At 40.6% G+C, this 20,242-nt stretch overlaps 2 protein-coding genes and 3 long non-coding RNA genes across 13 annotated transcripts; 3 read left to right on the top strand and 2 right to left on the bottom strand.

Moving 5' to 3' along the window:
* Positions 1-218: 218 nt before the first annotated feature.
* LOC129593877 (adhesive plaque matrix protein-like) lies at positions 219-2,644 on the top strand. Of its 2 annotated transcripts, XM_055490366.1 has the most exons (3): positions 219-1,315; positions 1,769-1,843; positions 2,100-2,644. In XM_055490366.1, the coding sequence occupies exons 1-3, from the start codon at positions 397-399 to the stop codon at positions 2,435-2,437; spliced, it is 1,332 nt and encodes a 443-aa protein (XP_055346341.1). In that variant the 5' UTR covers positions 219-396; the 3' UTR covers positions 2,438-2,644. The 2 variants fall into 2 exon arrangements, with proteins under 2 accessions (XP_055346341.1, XP_055346342.1); XM_055490367.1 differs by lacking the exon at positions 1,769-1,843.
* A 784-nt stretch (positions 2,645-3,428) lies between these two features.
* On the top strand, positions 3,429-6,147 carry LOC129593917 (uncharacterized). Its single transcript, XM_055490425.1, has 3 exons — positions 3,429-3,855; positions 4,352-5,192; positions 5,800-6,147. The coding sequence occupies exons 1-3, from the start codon at positions 3,631-3,633 to the stop codon at positions 5,829-5,831; spliced, it is 1,098 nt and encodes a 365-aa protein (XP_055346400.1). The 5' UTR covers positions 3,429-3,630; the 3' UTR covers positions 5,832-6,147.
* On the bottom strand, positions 3,519-6,840 carry LOC129593918 (uncharacterized). Its single transcript, XR_008691140.1, has 5 exons — positions 6,596-6,840; positions 4,720-5,050; positions 4,533-4,645; positions 4,295-4,458; positions 3,519-3,871 (listed from the first exon to the last, which is right to left on the bottom strand). It is a non-coding gene; the product is annotated as an uncharacterized LOC129593918 (long non-coding RNA).
* A 4,659-nt stretch (positions 6,841-11,499) lies between these two features.
* On the bottom strand, positions 11,500-17,606 carry LOC129593870 (uncharacterized). 8 transcript variants are annotated; one of them, XR_008691135.1, is made up of 7 exons: positions 16,744-17,605; positions 16,294-16,519; positions 13,969-15,668; positions 13,594-13,908; positions 12,861-12,999; positions 12,681-12,777; positions 11,500-12,358 (listed from the first exon to the last, which is right to left on the bottom strand). It is a non-coding gene; the product is annotated as an uncharacterized LOC129593870 (long non-coding RNA). The 8 variants fall into 8 exon arrangements; XR_008691133.1 differs by having other exon boundaries at positions 12,681-12,999; XR_008691136.1 differs by having other exon boundaries at positions 11,500-12,999; positions 13,969-14,065; positions 14,236-15,668.
* LOC129593871 (uncharacterized) lies at positions 16,641-20,031 on the top strand. Its single transcript, XR_008691138.1, has 4 exons — positions 16,641-18,041; positions 18,442-18,723; positions 18,935-19,066; positions 19,299-20,031. It is a non-coding gene; the product is annotated as an uncharacterized LOC129593871 (long non-coding RNA).
* Positions 20,032-20,242: the final 211 nt, after the last annotated feature.

The raw sequence follows: 20,242 nt of genomic DNA, 5'->3' as shown, positions 1-20,242 counted from the left end.
AATCCGCTCCAGAATTCTACACTTCATCGACAACAAACATCCTTCCAAAACTGCGGCATCTGATTAGCAGAGACATCCGATAAACTGCTTTATTCACCATTAGGTAACAACTGCAGATGCCGATCAAGTAAACCTTTTTTTTAGAAGAAACGTCTCTTCCTATAAACTGTGATCAGATTTTACAACTTACATAAGCCCGATCCTCATTCCATTTCCTTATAATAACAAGATCACTGGAAAGTAATTACAGTGCAGTGAACTTCCGGCGCTCGTTTTCATGGTCGCAGGGATTATTTGTTTCTTCAGTCAGTAGTCTACAATCTTTTGATACAAGTATACGATTGTTAATAAGGATAAACTCGACCGTTATCAAAGTTTTTTAAAATTACTTTTGCAATGCGGTTAATATTATCATTAAGCGCTACGGCGCTCTTGCTCGGCGTTGTACTAACGGCACCCGCAGGACCAAATTTGGATGGTTGGGATGACACACCCAGCAGAAGTTCCGGATCCGAAAAAAGCTCCAAATCATCCATGAGTTCCGGTTCCCGCCCAAAAGCCGCCGCACCGTCCGCCTCCGACGACGATGCCTACACCGGAAGCTACCAGCCGAAGCCGAAGAAGACCGTCAAAAAGACCGCATATACCGATGAGGACACCTATGAAGAACCGGCGGAGGATTCCTACGGCAGCAATTACAATTCCAGTGGCTCCGGATATTCCATGAAAAAGACCGCCAAGAAACCGTACCAAAAGAAGGCCACGACATACGACGATAGTTACGATGAAGGTTATGATGAGTATGAGACCACCAAGAAACCGAAGAAAGTTTACAAGAAGAAAGAGGAGACGTATGAAGAATATGCTGATGATTATGCCACCACCAAAGCCTACAAGAAGGCCTACAAAAAAGACAACCAGACGTACAGTACCTATGATGATGATTATGAGGCCACTCCCAAACCATATAAAAAGCCCGCCAAAAAGATGTACAATGATACATATGAAGAGGAGTATGAGACCACAAGAAAGCCGTACAAAAAAGCGTACAAGAAGGTCAACAGCACTTACGACACTTACGACGAGGATTACGAAACTACAAAGAAACCCTACAAAAAACCAGTGTATAAAAAACCAATGAACGACACTTACGATACTTATGAAGACGAATACGAAACCACTAAGAAGCCTTACAAGAAAACATACAAAAAAAAGGTCAACACGACATACGAAGAACCCGAGGAGGAATCGTACGACTATGCAACGCCGAAGAAAACTTATAAAAAACCCGCAAAAGCACCCGCCTACGAAGAAGGTCAGTAAACGCAGCCTGCACAATTCTGGTAATTATTTGTAAGGTTAACACAATCATAAGAGAAATGCTCCTAATATTTATCAGCGATTGTAATCTCAAATTATATAGCTATAATTCGGAGGACAAACTGCAGAAATTTTTTAGCCTTTTTGAAACTTTGCATTTGCCTTGATATACATATTTTATCGCTCTGACTTCATAATATTGACGAAAGTCAATCAATAATTTTGCTCTACTTACTGATTTCTTTACGATTTATTTGAGTCAGATAATAGTTGCATCTTTTTGCTGCAGTAGTATGCAAATATTTATGTGGTGATGCTTTTAAACTCGTACGTGTATCTAGCTGTTTACTTTTATCGGTCGCAGGTAGCAGGGCAATATATGGGATATGTCGTATGTTATGTGATAGGATCTGCATGGAATGAATTGATTACTATAGCTACTTTGTAGAAGAATATGAACAACCACAGAAGCCTTACAAGAAAACAAAGAAAACTAGCTATACACAGGAAACGGAAGAATACGGTATAGTGTGTAAATGTAATTCCGTTAGTTGCACCATGTCATACTTATCCGGTAAGCCATTAGTTACAGTCAACCAAATAAAATTGTTGTCTAATCATTATGCGTAGGAAATATATCGTTACGGTTTTTATTTGTGGGCTCATCACAAAGCTGTCAGTCAGTCTAATTGTAAGCAGATTTTAAATGTATTCCGGCTCTTATTAGAATTTTTGTGCGCGATGTCGTACTTTCAATAAGAAATTTCCGTTTTTTGCAGATTCTGGATACGCCAACAGCACTGCCTATAAACCCGCAAAATCGGAAAAGATGAAGAAACCGGTATCGTATGATGACCTGCCGGAAGAAGGTTATGAGCCGACTTACGAGAAGAAACCTGCTGCCAAGCCCAAGAAAACGTACGCAAAACCGAAGGAAGAAACGTATGACGAAGAATACGAAGATGACTATGCGCCGACGTATAAGACAACAAAGAAATACGCGCCAAAGAAGAAAGTCTACGCACCCGCTGAAACTTACGAGGAACCGGCGGAAGATGACTACCAGGAGACCAAACCGACTTATGGCAAGAAAAAGAAGTCGACCTACGAATACTAATGCCGCGGTTATGTAATACTGGGCAGATTTCTTATCGATCTATGTATGTGCGTGTGACGGTCAGATATCTCTGTTGTTAACTGGACAATGGACAAACTGGAAATGTTTGTAAAAAGTGGCGACAAGAGAACTGAGTATAGATATGTAAACCAACTGTGCTTGGAATATTTGTACTCGTATTACTTGTAAAATAAAATTTAGTGGTGACATTGTTATTATGCAGCAGTAAACCCAGACGTCACTTTAGTTTCCGATGTTTGGAGTATGTTCATAAAAGCATGTTTACCACAAAAGATTTTGACTACTTACAATTAGGTTTTGTGGATTGCGATAATTGTAAATTATAACCTGTTGGATTAGCTGGCAATGAACAGGTCAAATTGCACATTTCACATGCACATTTCCACGGCTGCCGTGCTTTGCTAGATAGAACTGCAAAATTGTACAATTACAAATGTTGCTTCGAAGAATCTGCTGATCGATATCGAAACCTCTGCAGACTGCGTTAACGACAACGCTTGGCGGCAACTTATTATGTTACAGTTGTACTATGGTCCGCAACATGTCGCACAAACGGCACAGAAAGAACTACCGGACAACACTTATTGTTAGTACAAAGAACAAAAGTAATTTATTTTTTGTAAAGGTATACATGATATTTTTTATTACAGACTTTTACTTACTGTACTTTATCTTTTTTCGTTGAAGAGAGCCAAAGCAGGTCGAATTAGCTAATGAACAAATAGTACGAGTACAGTAGGATGGATATTCACTGGTCAGTTTAATTTTCATTTAAAACTGCGTTTGCGACGTAATCCCCGTACCGAACTGACCATGCGGCAATTCTATAACGCATACTGCCAGTGGCATACTACCCAGTAGAACTCGTACGTCGTACGGACATACAGAGTTTTTTAGTATGTTTAAAGAGACTTTCAGTCTTTAAAATACACTTATTATTCAACCTGAGAGCTTGCACAGTGTACCGCGGTACACTCTTTTGCAGCTGCTCGTGCCTGGATTTTGCCAGCTGCTCGCCTCATCTTCACAGGCCGCGAAAGATTTTGCATTATTTGCACTTTTCTTCCCGTTATAACAATATTACAATAATATTCAGCCGTTTCTAGTCTTCATTGATATTTGGTAAGCCCGCCGTTTGAGAATTCTGCCGTTATTTCCCATCGACAATTACGATGCCTAGTCTGAAGTCCATAAAATCAAAATACGACATGAATCGATTGCTGCGGGAAGCTGGAGCCAAACTGGTCATTTCTAAATTTTATTCGTCATCGTCCGTTGATGAGATCGCGGTACCTTATCATCACTTATCTCGCACGTACGCGAATGTCGTCCAGTTCGTCAAGGTGGACATGGACAAGGCTGATGATATCCATCAGGAGTACAACGTTACGGCCACTGTGAGTACTGTAGCATCTGCATAGTTCAACGATTGCTTTTGATAGAAATTCCAGATTTTTAAAAGTTGCTCTAACTACCTGTTGCGTAAACCTAATATCGTACAGTACATGTATTCATGAGGCAAGAAGTACTGTAACTTGGCTCAATCACAGTATTAAAAAATCGCAAACGTATAAATTTTTCAAAAAAACTGGAACTCGATTTCCTCATTTATTGCCAGTCGGTAATCTTTAAAGTGATATGATAGTAAGTACAGATACCGATTAAATCCAACACTAATACCTAACTAGGGAGTAGTATTGTTGACCGACCGTGGATGTATGAAGTAATTAATTTAATAAAAAATTATTAGTCTTAACACTTGTACCAAAATAATTATACTCGCACTTCCTGCGTTTGATTGGGAATTATATAGAAGGCTTGGAAGCGGTACTGTACCATGTAAATTCTCGCATCCCAGATTTCCAGTAGCTGACGAATTCGTTTTTATTGCAGTCCTCTTTCGTGATATTCAAAGATGGAAAAGCCATCGACCAGATCCAAGGATACAATGCGGGAACGCTGGAAGCCGCCATCCAGAAACATTCCAGTTTTTTTGCTCCCTACCAGTTTAAAACTCACGAAGAAATGATTGGCTACCTACAGAAGACAGCTCCGTTTCCCATTGCATACACACCATTGTTAACCAGCAGTCTGCTCTCCGTCTTCAGCTCCCGATTCCGTGGAATTCGTATTGCTTTGATTTTGCTGATACTGTTTTCGTCCTTCGGATCCGTCGATTGTCCTACTCTGGAAAATATTAAAATGATCCTGATTGCATTCACGGGCTCGCACGCTTCAAGTGCCATAAACGATTTATATACCTCGTGGAAGACTTCGGATTTATGGAAAATTATTCTGAACTTCCTGTTAGTTGCCGGCTTTCCGATGTTGTGCATTCTAATGCACGCCGGCATTAAATATTTCTATTTTTCGACCGTTAATCCTGTGATTTTTAATGGAACTTCTCTTCCGATTTCCATTACGTTTCGTGGTCAGATTGGACAAAATCGACTTAGGTGCCGGTTCGGTGGTTTGAAGATCAAAACTCAGTTTAAAATCCGCGCCCTTAGCTTCTGGCTGTTGCCCGGACGTACTTTCCGGGATAATTTGCCGTTTGTGAGATGCTCGATGCGCATTGTACTGTGTGACGGCCTGCAACCAAAAAGACTTACTGATTTTATAATTATGGAAAGATCTGTGTCAGCCAAGGTTTGCCATTCGGGTGTTCTGTACGGATCTCGAGCCAAAAAATGGAGCGTGGTTTTGGAAAGAAAGGCGCCATACTGTACCACTGGTGAGTGCTTTTTCTAATTTTATATTATAGTACCTAGCTCGCGTTTATTTTCTCTTAAATTTTATTTTTGAACGTAATGTGACTTTGTCATAATTTATGCTTCATCATCCTAGCTTTATGATGAAGCATTTGTTTGACAAAATTATGGTGAGTAATCCACAGAGAAACCGTTTATTCTGTGGCTATTGTAATCCTTAAAAAGGTGTTTATGACGCTGAGCACATTAATCTGTTTTCTGACATTTTTCTGGTAGCAAAATTCTTGAAGGCTTTCGGTTAAAACCAAGATTTCAATTTGGCAATATCAAAGCACCATTTTGTTACCCAGTTAGTATCAGAACACAGTAATTTCAGTTTGATACGTTAAATGTGCTGCTGGCAATTACACTGGACTTAAAGATGGTGCTGCAAAGTATCTACACCACATATATGCATAGCACTATGCGGCTGTAGACGTAACATCTTTATGAAGTCCACTGTAGATATAAGTACAGATAATGTTAATAATAAAAACTCTATATACAAATAATATTATTGAGCAGGTACAATTGCAGTTCTTTCGTTGTTCTGGCGCCTGGTTCCTATCTGTATTGGTTTTGTCTTTGTAGAATCGGAGGGAAATTTCAGTGACGATGAGTAGCATTAGAACCGAAAGTATATGGAATTAAGCATGCGCAAGGATTATGGACCCTACTCGAATAGGACCTGGCCGTCGAACGTGTTCGTAAGGGAATAGGTTTACTAATTTTCTTTTGAATGTTTGAATTTCGTTGTGAAAATGTCGAACAACAATTTCAAGTTGCGCGAAGCTTTCTTGTAGTTGAATACTGTTGTCCCTCTTTTTACAAGGTTCGCGTCTTCCTTTGAATGCTGTCTGAAGACTCATGTGCGTCCTGTTTCGTTTTTATGAACTTCGGTAACTCAGTTGACGAAAAATAAAAAGCTACAAAAGCTAAGTGAATCGAAGAAGTACATACTTTCCAGAAGTTGGAACGAAAGTTTACGAAGCAAATTGCTAGCACAGCTAAAAGGATCAGTATTTATGCTGTGTTTAATTAGCACTAATGTATTGCAAATCAAAAGGTGCTGCCACTCCCAGCCCAATTGCAGTTTGGCATATAAGTCACTGATACAAAGTAGGTATTAGTAAATAATACGTAAAACATTCAAGCTACTTCAGTCAAGCTAGTCAGAACTTAGAATTATCATTTATTCAAATTCTTATACTATAACAATCTCATAAACTAAATACGCGATTATGCATCATTCGCGTATTGATATGTAAAACGTTTGCCCAAATTGGTTAACCTAATTACAATGAGCTAACGCTTTAGCGATGCCGACGTGGCATTTGTTTATTTAATTAAACTGGTGGTCAGTCACTCCGCCAGTGCGTAGTCGTACCGTAATGGCGTACTTGTACTGAATTCCCGTGTTGGCGGTGTACATGTTGGGTAAGTCTTTGTCGAACGCCGTAACACCCTCCAGGACTGCCAGTCCCACGCCGTGAAATTCACTAATATGCGCTTCATAGGGATAATTATAGAAAACTGGTGCATGGTCATTAATATCGATAACCGTAATGATAAAGGGCAAGGTCGTGAAACTGCAGCTCGGACCGGTACACTTCATTTGAATGGTGAGAACTTTGATGTGAGGCTGCAAAGAGTTACATACACCGGTAAGTGCATCCGATTGGGATGCAATCGGCTATGCGGCACCAAAATTATGCTAGCGTGAGAAAATAGTATTTTTACCGTTAATGTGCAATTAAAATACGATAGTGCTTACCAGTTACCAGTAAAAATGTTAGCTTTTCCTGTGTTCTAATCTCAACGGAAACATTATTCCGCACCACGACGGTGAAGAGTTTTGTAACGATTTCGTTGTCGGTGGGGACGAGTGTGATTCGGAAAACAATTTTGGCATCAACTTGAGCAATCACTTTACCTGAACCATTTACTTTGTGCAACTTTAACAGAATTATGCTACATCTGCTTTTCTTAGAATACGTATTTAAAATAAATATGCATTGAAAAGTCCTACCAATGGGAACGTAGCGTCTTCCGGCACACTCAGAAATGCGCTGGTAAATATTTCCATTGCAATCTGATTGCAAAATAAGCAGTCTGCAAAAAAGTGAAACATCCTAAAATTTTTGACCGATGCCTTACTGACCTCGATTTCGATTTTTGTTCGTCGAATATTTATTTCGAAAACACCTAACAGGCTAACACAGTACCCGGTAAATAACAGCGACAACCCAACCAGTTTGTCTTTTATCTGTTTTCTTGTTTGTCCACAGATCATGACGCCAAACACGGATTACTGTCAGCAAATCCTCAGAAAACGCACCAAGATGACGACAGGAAAGTCACATACGGCACACGTATGCACGAACGCGTGTTAGCTTACCCTGACAAACTGCCGCGGTGCACAACATGGACAATGTCCAGAAACGGATTAACATCACTTGTACCGTTGTACGTCGCCGGTTCAACCGGCATCACGCACACTTCCGAATTATAGTAAATCAACGAAAAAAGAAAAAAAAGAAAATACAGAAATTATTAGAAATTTGAAAGAAATTATGGTATGCGAAAATTACGGTTTAACAATTCATTATAGCACGATCAAACTTACTATCGGGCAGCTTGTTCACATCAGACAGAAGTGAAAATGACTGACGCATAGCAAATGGACAAAGTGCTGATCGTGAATATGTACGTAACTGCGTATTCCATATCAAACAATGAACAGGGTGAATACATGATCATGATATTATACGAGTAAGTCCAGAGGAGCCAAATTCCAAAAAAACATCGTTATATATTACTTTACATGTTGCACGTTGCACGATAGTATTTCACTTTATTTGGAATTTTCCGGTTTTTGCTGTAATACCGGCAATACACTAAATTTTCAACACTCCGTAACTGCTGTTATCAGTTATGCCTCAAACATGCGCACAGTATCACCGGATGTGCAGGATAATGACAACCGAACTGCCGGCACCGTATTATACCTTCACAGGTGATCATGTTGCTTGTTACCATGGGTGCCATAGGGCTAAGATGGGCAGCTCTGTTGCCACGGGCATGATAAATTTGAACAAGAAAATTTTTGGTTTCGCCTCTGCGTTTCTTGTGCTCTCCTGGCTGAGTGAACACTTAACAAATCCCTTCGCCCTTTGATAAGCCACTGCAGCAGCTTCTCAGATTCAGTAGAATTCAGTAGAATAAGCAGAAACTTAGCAGCTGAGCCATGAACCAAAAAACTTTACGAGCAAAAGGTTAATACTCCACGATTCTCACCGCAGGCAACCATCCTGAATAAGTAGCTGTCTGGCTTTGCCATTCTGACTTTACAACACAATCCAACACATGAAGATACGATGTAATTTTAAATAGTCGTAAGCCAATATTCATCCGTGCTCAGCTGGTTATATGAATACTAAACATCTCTAGCAGGTCTTTGGCCTCTCCTGTTAGACCGCGGTAATCTCCGCTTCTGCTCATCCGATCTTCCTGCTTCAAAATGTTTTGAAAACCTCCCAGTCTGGCGGGTGATCTAAGACCAGTCGTTGTTTGTTGAATTCAGAACCGCAATCCCAGTGGTCACTCAAAAGCTTGTTACCATGGATGCCATAGGTCTAACATGGGCTGGTCTGTTACCACGGTCACAATTATACTGTACTCAAACAAGAAACAGCTTTGGCTTCGCCTTTGCGTTTCTCATGGTCCAAAATCGGACCAAACAAATGATCAAGCTCGTCTTCAGTTCATTTGCAAGCTTCTGAGGAGACTATTAGCTGCTGTGCACGAAACTGCTTCAAACAAAATACTAACTGCTATTGCTTCCTCGAATACACTGCAACCTATGAATTTTAAACTGATTCATTTACCCAGTCGTAAGCCAATATTCATCCGTGCTCAGCTTGTTAACTACATCCGTAACAGCCGTGACGGCCTTTGCTAAGAAAATTATGTTTGGACAAACGGGTAGGCCGATTTCGACGCAATAAAGTGCGCCAGAATCGTCGCAACGAAGCGGGTAATGTTGCGCTACTGCCATTCCGATGCGCCTCTAGGGAGAAGCAGGAGCCCCCAAAAACAAACTGTTGCCATGGGCCTGCATGTCGCGGCTTTGGACATCGCTTCAAAGCTGCGACATGCTTTTCTGCTTTGCTGTTCCAACGCGGTAATCTCAGCTTCTACTCAATCAATTTACTTGCTTAAAACTGTTCCGAAATCCTCTCGATCTGGCGGGTGATCTAATGCCAATAGTTGTTTGATATCTTCAGAATCTCAAGCCCAGTGGTCAACCAAAATCTTGTTACCATGGATGCGATAGGGGTAGCATGGACCGGTCTGTTGCCCAGGACATTGTATTTGAACAAGTAAAATCATAGGCATCGCCGCTGCGTTGGTTGTGCACCAGAATGAATAACTTCGGCTATTACCTTCCTTGGCTACTCTAGCTTCAATAGAATTTGTGAGTTTTCTAGAAGAAGCAAAATTGCAGCCCAGACGAGCCGCAAACCAGACAACGCCTGTAGGCGAAAGACCAACAACGGAAGCGTTCTTTGTCATCTGAATATTTATTTAAAGTGATCGCGACCAGTTGTCTTACACAAAATACAAGGTAAGACTCACGCTTCGCGCTCGGCAAGTGTGTGTTGGAAAGGTCAGCTTGAATTTATGGATTAGCTTAGAAAACTGGGTACCCAGTTTTCTAATTTTTTGCTTTGTTTCTTAGCTCTCTTAGGGTTCTTAGGTTTCTTAGGTTTTTTTAAATTTCTTAGATTTCTTAGGTTTTCTTAGGTTTCTTAGGTTTCGTAGGTTTCTTAAATTTCTTAGATTTCTTAGGTTTTTTTAGGTTGCTCATGTTTCTTACGTTTTTAAGGCTTCTTACAATTCTAACGCTCATAAAATTTTTTGAACACATATGATTCTTACGTTTTTTTAAATCGAAATTTTCGAAACTAATGTCCGCCACGACAATACGTACGGATGTAGATCCCGTAAACTGGTTATATAAATACTAACTACGTAACAAGGGTCCCCGACAATTTGCGGGTGTAACCAATTTTCTCCCGTTCCACACATCCCATCTGCATGCTCTAAAGTGCTACAGAATCCTCTCAGTGTCGAGAGTGTTCCTGCATCATTAGTTTTTTGTAAAGCCAGACAAGCCCAATTCCCACAGTCCAGTGGTCACTCTAAAGCTTGTTACCATGGTGGCCATCGCGTCCGATCACTTCGGCCGCGTTACATTTCGGCCGCATGCGTTCATTTCGGCCAACGTTCATTTCGGCCGAGGCTCACTTCGGCCAGCACTCATTTCGGCCGCCGCTCATTTCGGCCATAGGACATTTGGCCATCTTCGGTTTCCCAAGTTTTCCTAATTTTCGCTATCTTGCTTCGGTTTTCTAAGGTTTTTTAAGTTTTCCAGGTTATTATTTTAGGTTTCTTAGGTTTCTCAAGTTTCTTAGGTTTCTTAGGTTTTTTTAGGTTTCTTAGATTTCTGAGATTTCTTAGGGTTCTTAGGTTTTCTTAGACTTCTTAGGTTTCTTAGGGTTCTTAGGTTTTCTTAGGTTTCTTAGATTTCTTAGGTTTCTTAGGTTTTTTTTAAGATTCTTAGGTTTTCTTATGGTTTTTTTAGTTTTGTTAGGTTTTCTTTGGTTATTCTTAGATTTCTTCGGTTTTCTTTGGTTATTCTTCGGTTATTCTTTAGTTATAATTAGTTTATTCTGAGGTTATTCGAAAAGCTATGGTACCATTTAGTCATAGTTTCATCAAAAGTAACGTTTCCTTGCCCAAATTAGACCAAAATAATCTCCGGCCGAAATGAGCTGCGGCAGAAGTGAGCCTTAGCCGAAATGAACGGCGGCCGAAAAAGTTTGGCCGAAATGAACACGGGCGAAATGAAAACGGCCGAAGTGATCGGTAGCCATGCGGAAGTCGCACCGCCACAACCGCACTAGATGACCAAACCTACTCAATCGGTAGAGTGGGAATACGCTCTGGACTCCGTAAGTGGTACTACTGCCTACTTCCGCTAGGTACGAGCGGATTGCTGTGCCTAACGAAAGTTACCGAAACCGAAACACTCAGGAACTTCCCAAATGTTTAATCACCAAACTGAACGAACGAACAAACAGAACAGAACAGAACGAGATATGAACTTCCTTCTAACCTAGAGTCACACGACCTTTCAGCTAGAAACAAGCTCACAGATTTAGTTGAAGTTAGAAACTTCAGACTCATTAGTATTAGTTTAACCAGAATCATGGATGGAATTAGCGATCAAATGCGTAAGATAAGAACAGCAAGTCATACGTAACGGAACAGACAACACGTACGTCACAGCACGTACGTACGTAATACGCGCAAGCTACGCATTCCTCATACACTTTTTTCACTATTCTGTAAATAGATGGTAATAATGAGGTACATTTACCGACATTCTCGAAAAACAACGGTGTATATTTTTTTGCATTTAATCCAGTAAAGGAACAACAACAGCACTTTTCGAGTACTTTAACAAAAGACTACAAGCTTTGTCTTTCACTGCAACTAGAAAAATAGATAAAAAAAATGAAAATATATAAATTATTCCAAATTGCTGTGAAGCAGGCAACGGTGTTATTGTTTCCAGTAAAGTAAATCAACAAAACCAAATTTTTTCAGTGTATAATTACAACCAAGTGTACAAACGTGTGTCGGTGCCGACAAACGAATAAAAGATCACGAACAAAATGCACTCGTGTGTACCCCCGAAACGCAAACAGAACGCGGTAGGTGTACCGTTGAAATATAAAACAGCACTTGCAGCAGGCGCAAAACCGGTTATAATCATCGATTGCTATCCACACATGCGCTCACGCACCACGCGACGGAATTATCCACAATTGAAAGCAGAGTTTTTTCCCTCTTCTGCTCTTCAGCTTTTTTTCCCGTTTCGCAGGGTCGGTGTGCGTGGTCAATCGCGTTCCGCGCTGGATGAGGAGGAGGAAGACGGGCCGCCGCCGGCGCTACTCGTGCTGGCACCTGCCGGAAAAAGCAGGCCCAGCTCCTCGGCTGTGAAGAGTTTGTATTCGAAGAAGCGCTTCAATAGTCCCATCATCGGATTAGCATAATCGAATTCCCGTCGGACAGCATTGTTCTGCAACGATCCACCAAATTAGTCGTCAGCAAAATTCCGCTTGCTGCAGCCGTTATCGTTTCTTCCTTCGGTTTCTCACATTATTATCAACAAAGCGTTTTACTGCATTTCAGAATTTCGATGCTATTTCGTTTATATCTAAACATTTTAATCAGCAGTCTACATAGATTATTATAAATGTAACAACAAGTAAAAATGTTAAGTGCTTTATTACTGGGCATACTGCAGACTACAAACATACTAAATTTAAAAAAAATCAGATTCTCGTTTAATTTTGCCGTTCAATTTCGACGAAATACGAATACGAGTAACATTATCAGACTTAGATAAATTTCCACACGTTCGTGATTTTATTCAACAATAATTTTGATCAGATCTGTGCGTTTGAGTTCCAGTTCAGCGAACTGCTGAACAACGGTCTGCAAAACATAGAAATCAGCACGTGATTTTGTCGATCACAAAACCATACACATATTTTTGTCCCACGTGAACAATAACATACCCGCGTTCCCGATACGAGCGCAGACTGTTCTTCCAGGACGGTTAACTTGGATTTAGCTTCAGACTTCAGTAAGAGGGTTCTTGACGATCGACACGTATCTGTTTCGAATTTTGATCATGGCCCACTTGAAGCTTTTGATCTGTCAGAGGAAAAGCACCACTTTGCTGGAATGATTATAAATTATGCAGGGCCAAAATATTTCCACATTTACTCAGAGCATTTTGAACGCATACAGTAATGGCATATTCATGAATAGCCACGTGGTCAAATAAAAACGGAACTTCTAAATATCATCATGTGGAAAAAGAAATCGGGATCAGCTCTGAACAGTGGAAATTATCCCAGGCAAATTTTTCAACCAAAACCTCACCGCACATACGTTTAACTCGGCGGTTTAAGCGTAATAACTGCGATCAAGTAAGACACAAGGACTACAGCAAAAACTCGAACAACAATTAACGATAAGCTAAAGCTCATTTCTGTACGTAATATGTTCAATAAAAGAACGCACTCTATATAAAGTATTTATCATTATATCCTGCTACACTTGTATCTAATACTATCTTTGCTGCTACCGAAAACCGCTGAATGACTGATTTCAGTGCAAGAACCGCATCGAACGAGCTCTTACGATAATACTTTACGATAATAAAGTAGAATTTTTTCACAGAAACACAGGTTTCCTTACACTTGTTATCTTGTTACAAACAGAGCAATCAAAGAATTACAGTACCTAAAGGGTGCTGAGATGACAGCGAACGCGTCAGTCGAGGCACACCACCATGACAGTCTATCTGGAAGTCCACTGAGTTTTCCCACAAACAACCGGAAGCCCATGATCGACCCGCGCTGCCGGTCGAGGCCAGCGGTCTTCCACACTCGTTGCCGGTCGACTGGGTGTCATCACCGTGGAGCTCTACAACTGTCCGCTCATCCGGGTGAACCGCGAGACCAGACTGACCACTCCACCATTGGTCCTCGCTTCACATTCACTCTTCACCGGCCGACCCGAGGAATTGGATGAATCCGCTGGACAATCCGATATTATCTACCCAACCAACAAACATCAGCATCCTATACACACAACCAGCAAATAAACACCACAGACATTGTCATTTTTCCGCTTCGTCTTGTCGTTTGTAGCGCGTATTCGCTCTTTTATGATGTCCCTGGCTTTCTTGAGAAAGGTCTCTTCCGAAACTCATCTGCAGTCGGAAATTGCAAATTCAAATACTATACCGCTGTGGTGATTCCTCCGAGAAATAATCGTCTAAGCGAACGCGTAACGAGAGAAACTGCTGTCAAACTAAAGTGAATCAAAATCTAACAATTAGAAAACCAAAAACAGTTCATGAAGATTGCGACTGCACTCAACTGCACTTTGCTAGATAGAACTGCAAAATTGTACAATTACAAAATAATGTAGCATTGCTTCGAAGAGTCTGCTGATCGATATCGAAAACCTCTGCAGACTGCGTTAACGGCAACGCTTGGTGGCAACTTATTATGTTACAGTTGTACTATGGACCGCAACATGTCGCACAAACGGCACAGAAAGAAGTACCGGACAATTACAAAATAACGTACCACGTTTCACCACCAAAGTCTCCGCACACCACGAAACATCACCGCCAGGCTCCGCACACCACTTTTTATTATTTTTTAATTTTTTTACAAAAACCACCTAAATCTCCTTACACCACCAAGAACATAGTGCACACCACCAGAGTCTCTGCACACCACTATATTGAAAGAAAATTAAATAATTGTTATTACGGGCGGAAAAAAAAGCTCTTTTGTCTCGCGGTCTGACTCCTCTTTTTTGATACCAGTCGTCAGCCACCGCTTCCGTTATAGTTAGCGATTTTTTCGGTTTTACTCGCTCGGATTTATTGCCAGTCGGAAGTCGGTAACCTTTAAGGTGATATGATAGTACATTATGATTGTAAAATTACTATACCGATTAAATCCAACACAAAATTAATACCTAACTATGGGGTAGTATAGTTGACCGACCGTGGATGTATGAAGTAATTAATTTAATAAAAAATTATTAGTCTTAAATTTAATACTTGTACCAAAATAATACTACATAGTATAGGCCTCAGCAGCCCTAAGGGCAAGCAAGCGAGCGATATGTAGACATTTTTCGACGTTAATACACAGACAGCACCAAGGACGGCTCCCATATTACAGCTGTGTGTAGGGCAGCAGGAGCTCAAACACCTACAAAGTAGTATATTTTTGCTTAATGATCGGCAACTAAACAATAGTAATGGCACACAAAGCAACGTGCAACAATAACAGGATATTAATTTTTAAACCCAATAACAGTGTATGATTATTCCCACTGACATTTTAGTGTAGTTTTAATGTTGATGCAAGTAATGACTCGTCTCAAAATTAATTTTTTTAAGAGTAATAACTTCCCGGGGTACATAATGAAATTGTCACAACATTTATCTGTAATACAAATGCAGCCTGTCATTTTGTGCGAAATTCTACTATTGCACCGATATGTTGTAGGTATACCGCCAGCATTAAATTCCATCGACCAGATTCAAGGAACCAACGCGGGAATGCTGGAAACTGCCATCCAGAAACATTCCAGTTTCTTTGCGCCACACCAGTTCAAAACTCGAGAAGAAATGACTGCCTATCTACGGAAGACAGCTCCATTTCCCACAGAGGATACACCATTGTTAACCGGCAGTCTGCTGTCCGTCTTCAGCTTCCGATTCAACGGAATTCGTATTGCTTTGACTTTGTTAATCTTGTTTTCGTTCTTCGGATCCGTCGATTGTCCTACTATGGAAAACATTAAAATGATCCTGATTGCATTCACGGGATCGCATGCTTCAAGTGCCATAAACGATTTATATACCTCGTGGAAGACTTCGGATTTATGGTACATTATTCTGAACTTCCTGTTAGTTGCCGGCTTTCCGATGTTGTGCATTCTAATGCACGCCGGCATTAAATATTTCTATTTCTCGACCGTTAATCCTGTGGTTTTTAATGGAACTTCTTTTCCGATTTCCATTACGTTTCGTGGTCAGATTGGACAAAATCGACTTGGGTGCACTATACAGTTAAGAAATTACGTAAGCCTTACGTAATTTCTTAACTGTGTACCATCACCGGATAATCATATAACGAAAAAGTACTGTACCACTGCACGATAACGTTTCATATTTTTCGAGAACTGTTTCTGAAGTTTGCAAAATTATATATAACTGCATTTGGAGAAACCTTGGAAAAGGGATTGCACTTGCATGGATCCAGCCAGCTAGCGTTTGGAACATACGTTCAGTTTTAGAATATCTAAATTCTGGGAGTCAGCTTAGTTTCATATACAATTTATACCATTAACTTACAATTAGTATTAAGCATTAGAGTTGTGGAGTACTTAAAATTAATTAGATTGTCCTACCTTATTGTTAGAAATGTCGATCTTTACGATGGCTGGAGTAGGCAAAATAATAATAACACAATGGCCACGCTGCGAATTCCGACACGTCCCCAACTGCCCATTTGTACGAGTATAGGTACATATTCTGGTGGCGATGGCATGGTTTCTTCAATATAAGCGAACATTTCTTCGTAAGTGCGAAAAGGTCCAGGGTAGCGAACCGGTTCGCTAGGCGCAACTTCATTATCTGCAAAAAACTGAAAACTTACGTATTGCAAAATTAAAAGGAGCTCGATGCACTCGGGCAAGCTTAACGAGTGCAGATTTACACTCGCTTAACATACCTTGAGAGTCGTAACTGTAAGTAACAGTATAACACGATATACCTATGTCCGATGTACTTCTGATTTCGGACTAAACCAAAAAATTTTATCAGAATTATCAACACTGTTCTCGCGTTGCATGACTGACCTGAAATATTGAACTGATCTTTCTGTCCTTCGAATTTTTCCTTGGGATCAAAATTTCTGTCGTGTTTTTTCGGGAATATGGAGGTGCTCGTCTTGTTTCTGGCACCTTTGGTGCGTTTCATTGTGTGTATCTTTGTCGTAAAGACATTTGCACACACCTTTTTATCGGCAGGATTTTTCTGTGCCTGGATCGGAGCTTCATCAGGCGGTTCTTCCACGAACGGAGGCAGGAAGTACGATATCAGATACCAGAGCATGGCTGTAATACTCCCTCCAATTAAAACGATTAAGACTTCCGATTCAGTCATTGTTATTTGAATCTGAGATATAATCCTCGAAAGTTGCAAACAGAAAAATCTGACAACAGCAAAAACTTCTTGGCAGTTGGAAACACCCCAACGATGCAACCCACTTTCAAAGCAACCTGGAAGAGAAATGCGGGAATTATAAATTATTCTAGTTACTAGTACTACTCTAGTTACTAAGTACTAGTAATCGTCTGCAACGAAGTAAGCCGTAAACGCTGTCATCTGGAGACTCTACTAGGATCATCGATCATGATGGATACTCGTATGCAATTTTGAATGTTTAGTTTATGCGGCTATCAAGTTATCAACATTGGCCAATCGCACGGTGGTTCATTCAGCAACACAGATACATGTTTTTGTAAATTATAACTTATAAATTATAAATTAGAACAACAAAATCTCAGTTAAACTTTCCAAGGTTGAACGCTTCGCCCGGCGGGAGGTTATTACATAAAGGCCTTGTCAAGGATACTGTAGTCTCTATGTTCCCCAAACAAAATAAAATGATTATAATACAGTACGTATTTGATTTTCGATTATTTGATTTTGAATTTTGGTCCTGTTTACTTTCGTCTTCCACCCTTTGCCTCCGAGTCGGATGACAGCCTCTCCGACTCCGCTCGTAGTCCCTCCACACTCGGAGGAGATGGATGATGGACAATGCGTCAATGCGCAGTGGAATTTCACTGAGCTGATCCGCAGTTGCACGAATTCCAACTTGCTTGCTTGGTCCATAGTGACAGCAACGCCAATGGCGGAGACCACGGCCGACGCCAACGCTCCATCCGCCAGAAAGCGCTGCGTTCGCTGCCCGTGGCGTCCACGCTCAGCCAGGTGAACAACGCGGAATCCGTGCAGTTCATGAAATGGGCCGCCGATTTCTTCCCACGTCCCTGGTCCGCTCCCACGAAGGAGCGCTTCCTGAAGATCGTCGGCGTGACGCAGGATGATACATGTACGACGCAGCCTGATCCGCTGGATTTTTCCACAGGTATCAAAATTTTTCATTTGGCAGAACTTTTTCTGTACTGTGTTTTTTCTCCTTTTTGTTATACCGCGTAGTTGTAAATTTTTCATTTATTTGTAATACTAACGGTCTGCAAAAATTATTAATTTTTGGATCTGTTTTGACGTCTTAGAATTACAGCACGGTTTCCGCATTGTTTGGAGAATTTGGAAGTTTCTCTCGCTCGATGTTTGCCTACTTCACTTATATTTAAATTCTTGACAAAGCCTGTCAGTTTGCATTGCTTTTTGTAAATCGGATGTTTCAAAATTCTCTTTATAGTTCAACGATGCTGTCGAGCACCGATTAGCTGCAGTTTACAAATTTGAAGACTTGCGTCCATTTTACTTAATTAAAAGAACGCATGGCGTTTTTGATATTTCAGGATGGCAAGGACGATCAATTTTATATTTTTATATCAATCCAACAAGACCCGATTGAGCTGCGCCAGCATATATTCCAAAGAGTCTGGTGATTTCAATGTGATTCCTGGTTACCAGCTGCAAGATCTGCTCAACGACACAGCGACTAGTCAAGTGTGCACCGTCGTCTTCTTTTATTCTGGCACTTGTCCCTACTGCTACCGCGCAGCGCCTGTCATGCACTCGGCAGCCGTATATTTCCCGGAGACTAGATTTCTGGCTGTGGATACCGACAGAACACCAGGGTGCGTAAATTTTGGAAGTGCGTATTCTGCTTTGTACCATATTTTGCAAACTTTCGGAATGACCTTGTAATAAAATTGCTGCAAAGCGATTTCGTTTGTAATTTTTAATGTGATTATGGTCTGTGACTTTTACATGGTGGACTGAACAGCTTTAATTATATTATTTAATTATCGTTGTAGTTTTTATCATTTCAACTCGGTTTTGTTTTAGGGTAGCTGGACACCATGGAATAATGGGTGTTCCGGTGGGCTTACTTTTCTGTGAGAAACGGTTTACTACTGGCTGGACTATCCCGAACACATGCTCGCGATACTATCCGAGCGTTCATTATGGCTTATACTGGTAAAACTGTAGTGGAATATTTATAAAAATTCGCCGATTATCTGTTCCTAGCTTTACCCGTTTGCCGAAAAACTCATTAAGTTTACCATGTATTTCTAATAGAATACGTATATTATTTTCGTGGCTTTTCTACTGCAGTGTAAATTCAGTTATAGCTTGAGCAGCTCGGTTTCCTGGTCACATTCCCGAAGCGCATAGTTTCTTGTTCATGAACTAAAATGAGTCTTTCTAGATGTGAAATACATTTCACACACGCAGAGTATTACTGGAGTGAACGAAGGAATACTGAGCCATCTTGAACTGAAGCAGAACAGTTTGATCTACTTTGAACTGTGGAAGTAGAACAGTTTGATCTACATGATTTCCAACATTATCGTCTTGGCCGCCTTTGCCATGGTCTTCTGGAAGCGGTACTTGCTGGATGCCATCAAAAAAACATTAGACCGGGCAGGTGTCAATGATGAACGACTGGTTTTGGTGTCCAACAGCCTGATCCTCTCGGCGACTCCCAAATTCCTGTTCCCCAAATTCCACTGGAAGTACAAGACAATGTGAACTGAATTCTGGAAGAGTTGTGATTATTTTCGGGAAATGGAAATGAGCCACTCGTTGCGGAGTACCGACAAGAGGGAAGCTGCGGAATACTGCATCTCATTCATCATTTATGTTTCTACATTGTCCTGTGAGCAATTTCCATTTCGTTACTGTGAAGTGTAAACGAATGGCCCTTTTTTTCTATAACGCTTAATATTATTGATAGCTGATGTATACGCTTCGTTATGCTGGCGTAGGGCACAACCTGTGATGGTATAATATTCGGTTTATGTTATGTCTAACATGTATTTTGTATTGAGATTTACTCTGAATTCTGAAAGAGTTTCCGAATACTTTAGGTAATGGAAAGTACCTAAACAATTAAAAGCAAACCGGCTTATTCGTGCTTTATTTTGAAATATTTTAAATAAATAATTTACGGTTTCCTTGATTTGTAAGTCGCTCTGATTTCCTTGAGTAAACTTTAATAGGCATCCTTCCGGTTTACAACTTTACATGGCTCTAAAATCTTATACATTATCGGAAGGATTAACGTCCAGTATTCCCTGTTTTCTTTGGATTTTGGGTGTATTGTCCCACTTTCCTCTTGTCACTCACGACTGCTCAAATTTCGAGCTACGC

This window comes from Paramacrobiotus metropolitanus, unplaced genomic scaffold (genome assembly GCF_019649055.1).
Source record: "Paramacrobiotus metropolitanus isolate TYO unplaced genomic scaffold, Prichtersi_v1.0 Parri_scaffold0000064, whole genome shotgun sequence".
Lineage (NCBI taxonomy): Eukaryota > Metazoa > Tardigrada > Eutardigrada > Parachela > Macrobiotidae > Paramacrobiotus > Paramacrobiotus metropolitanus.
The sequence above is the reverse complement of the archived record's forward strand: the minus strand, read 5'-3'. Positions and strand labels throughout refer to the sequence as shown.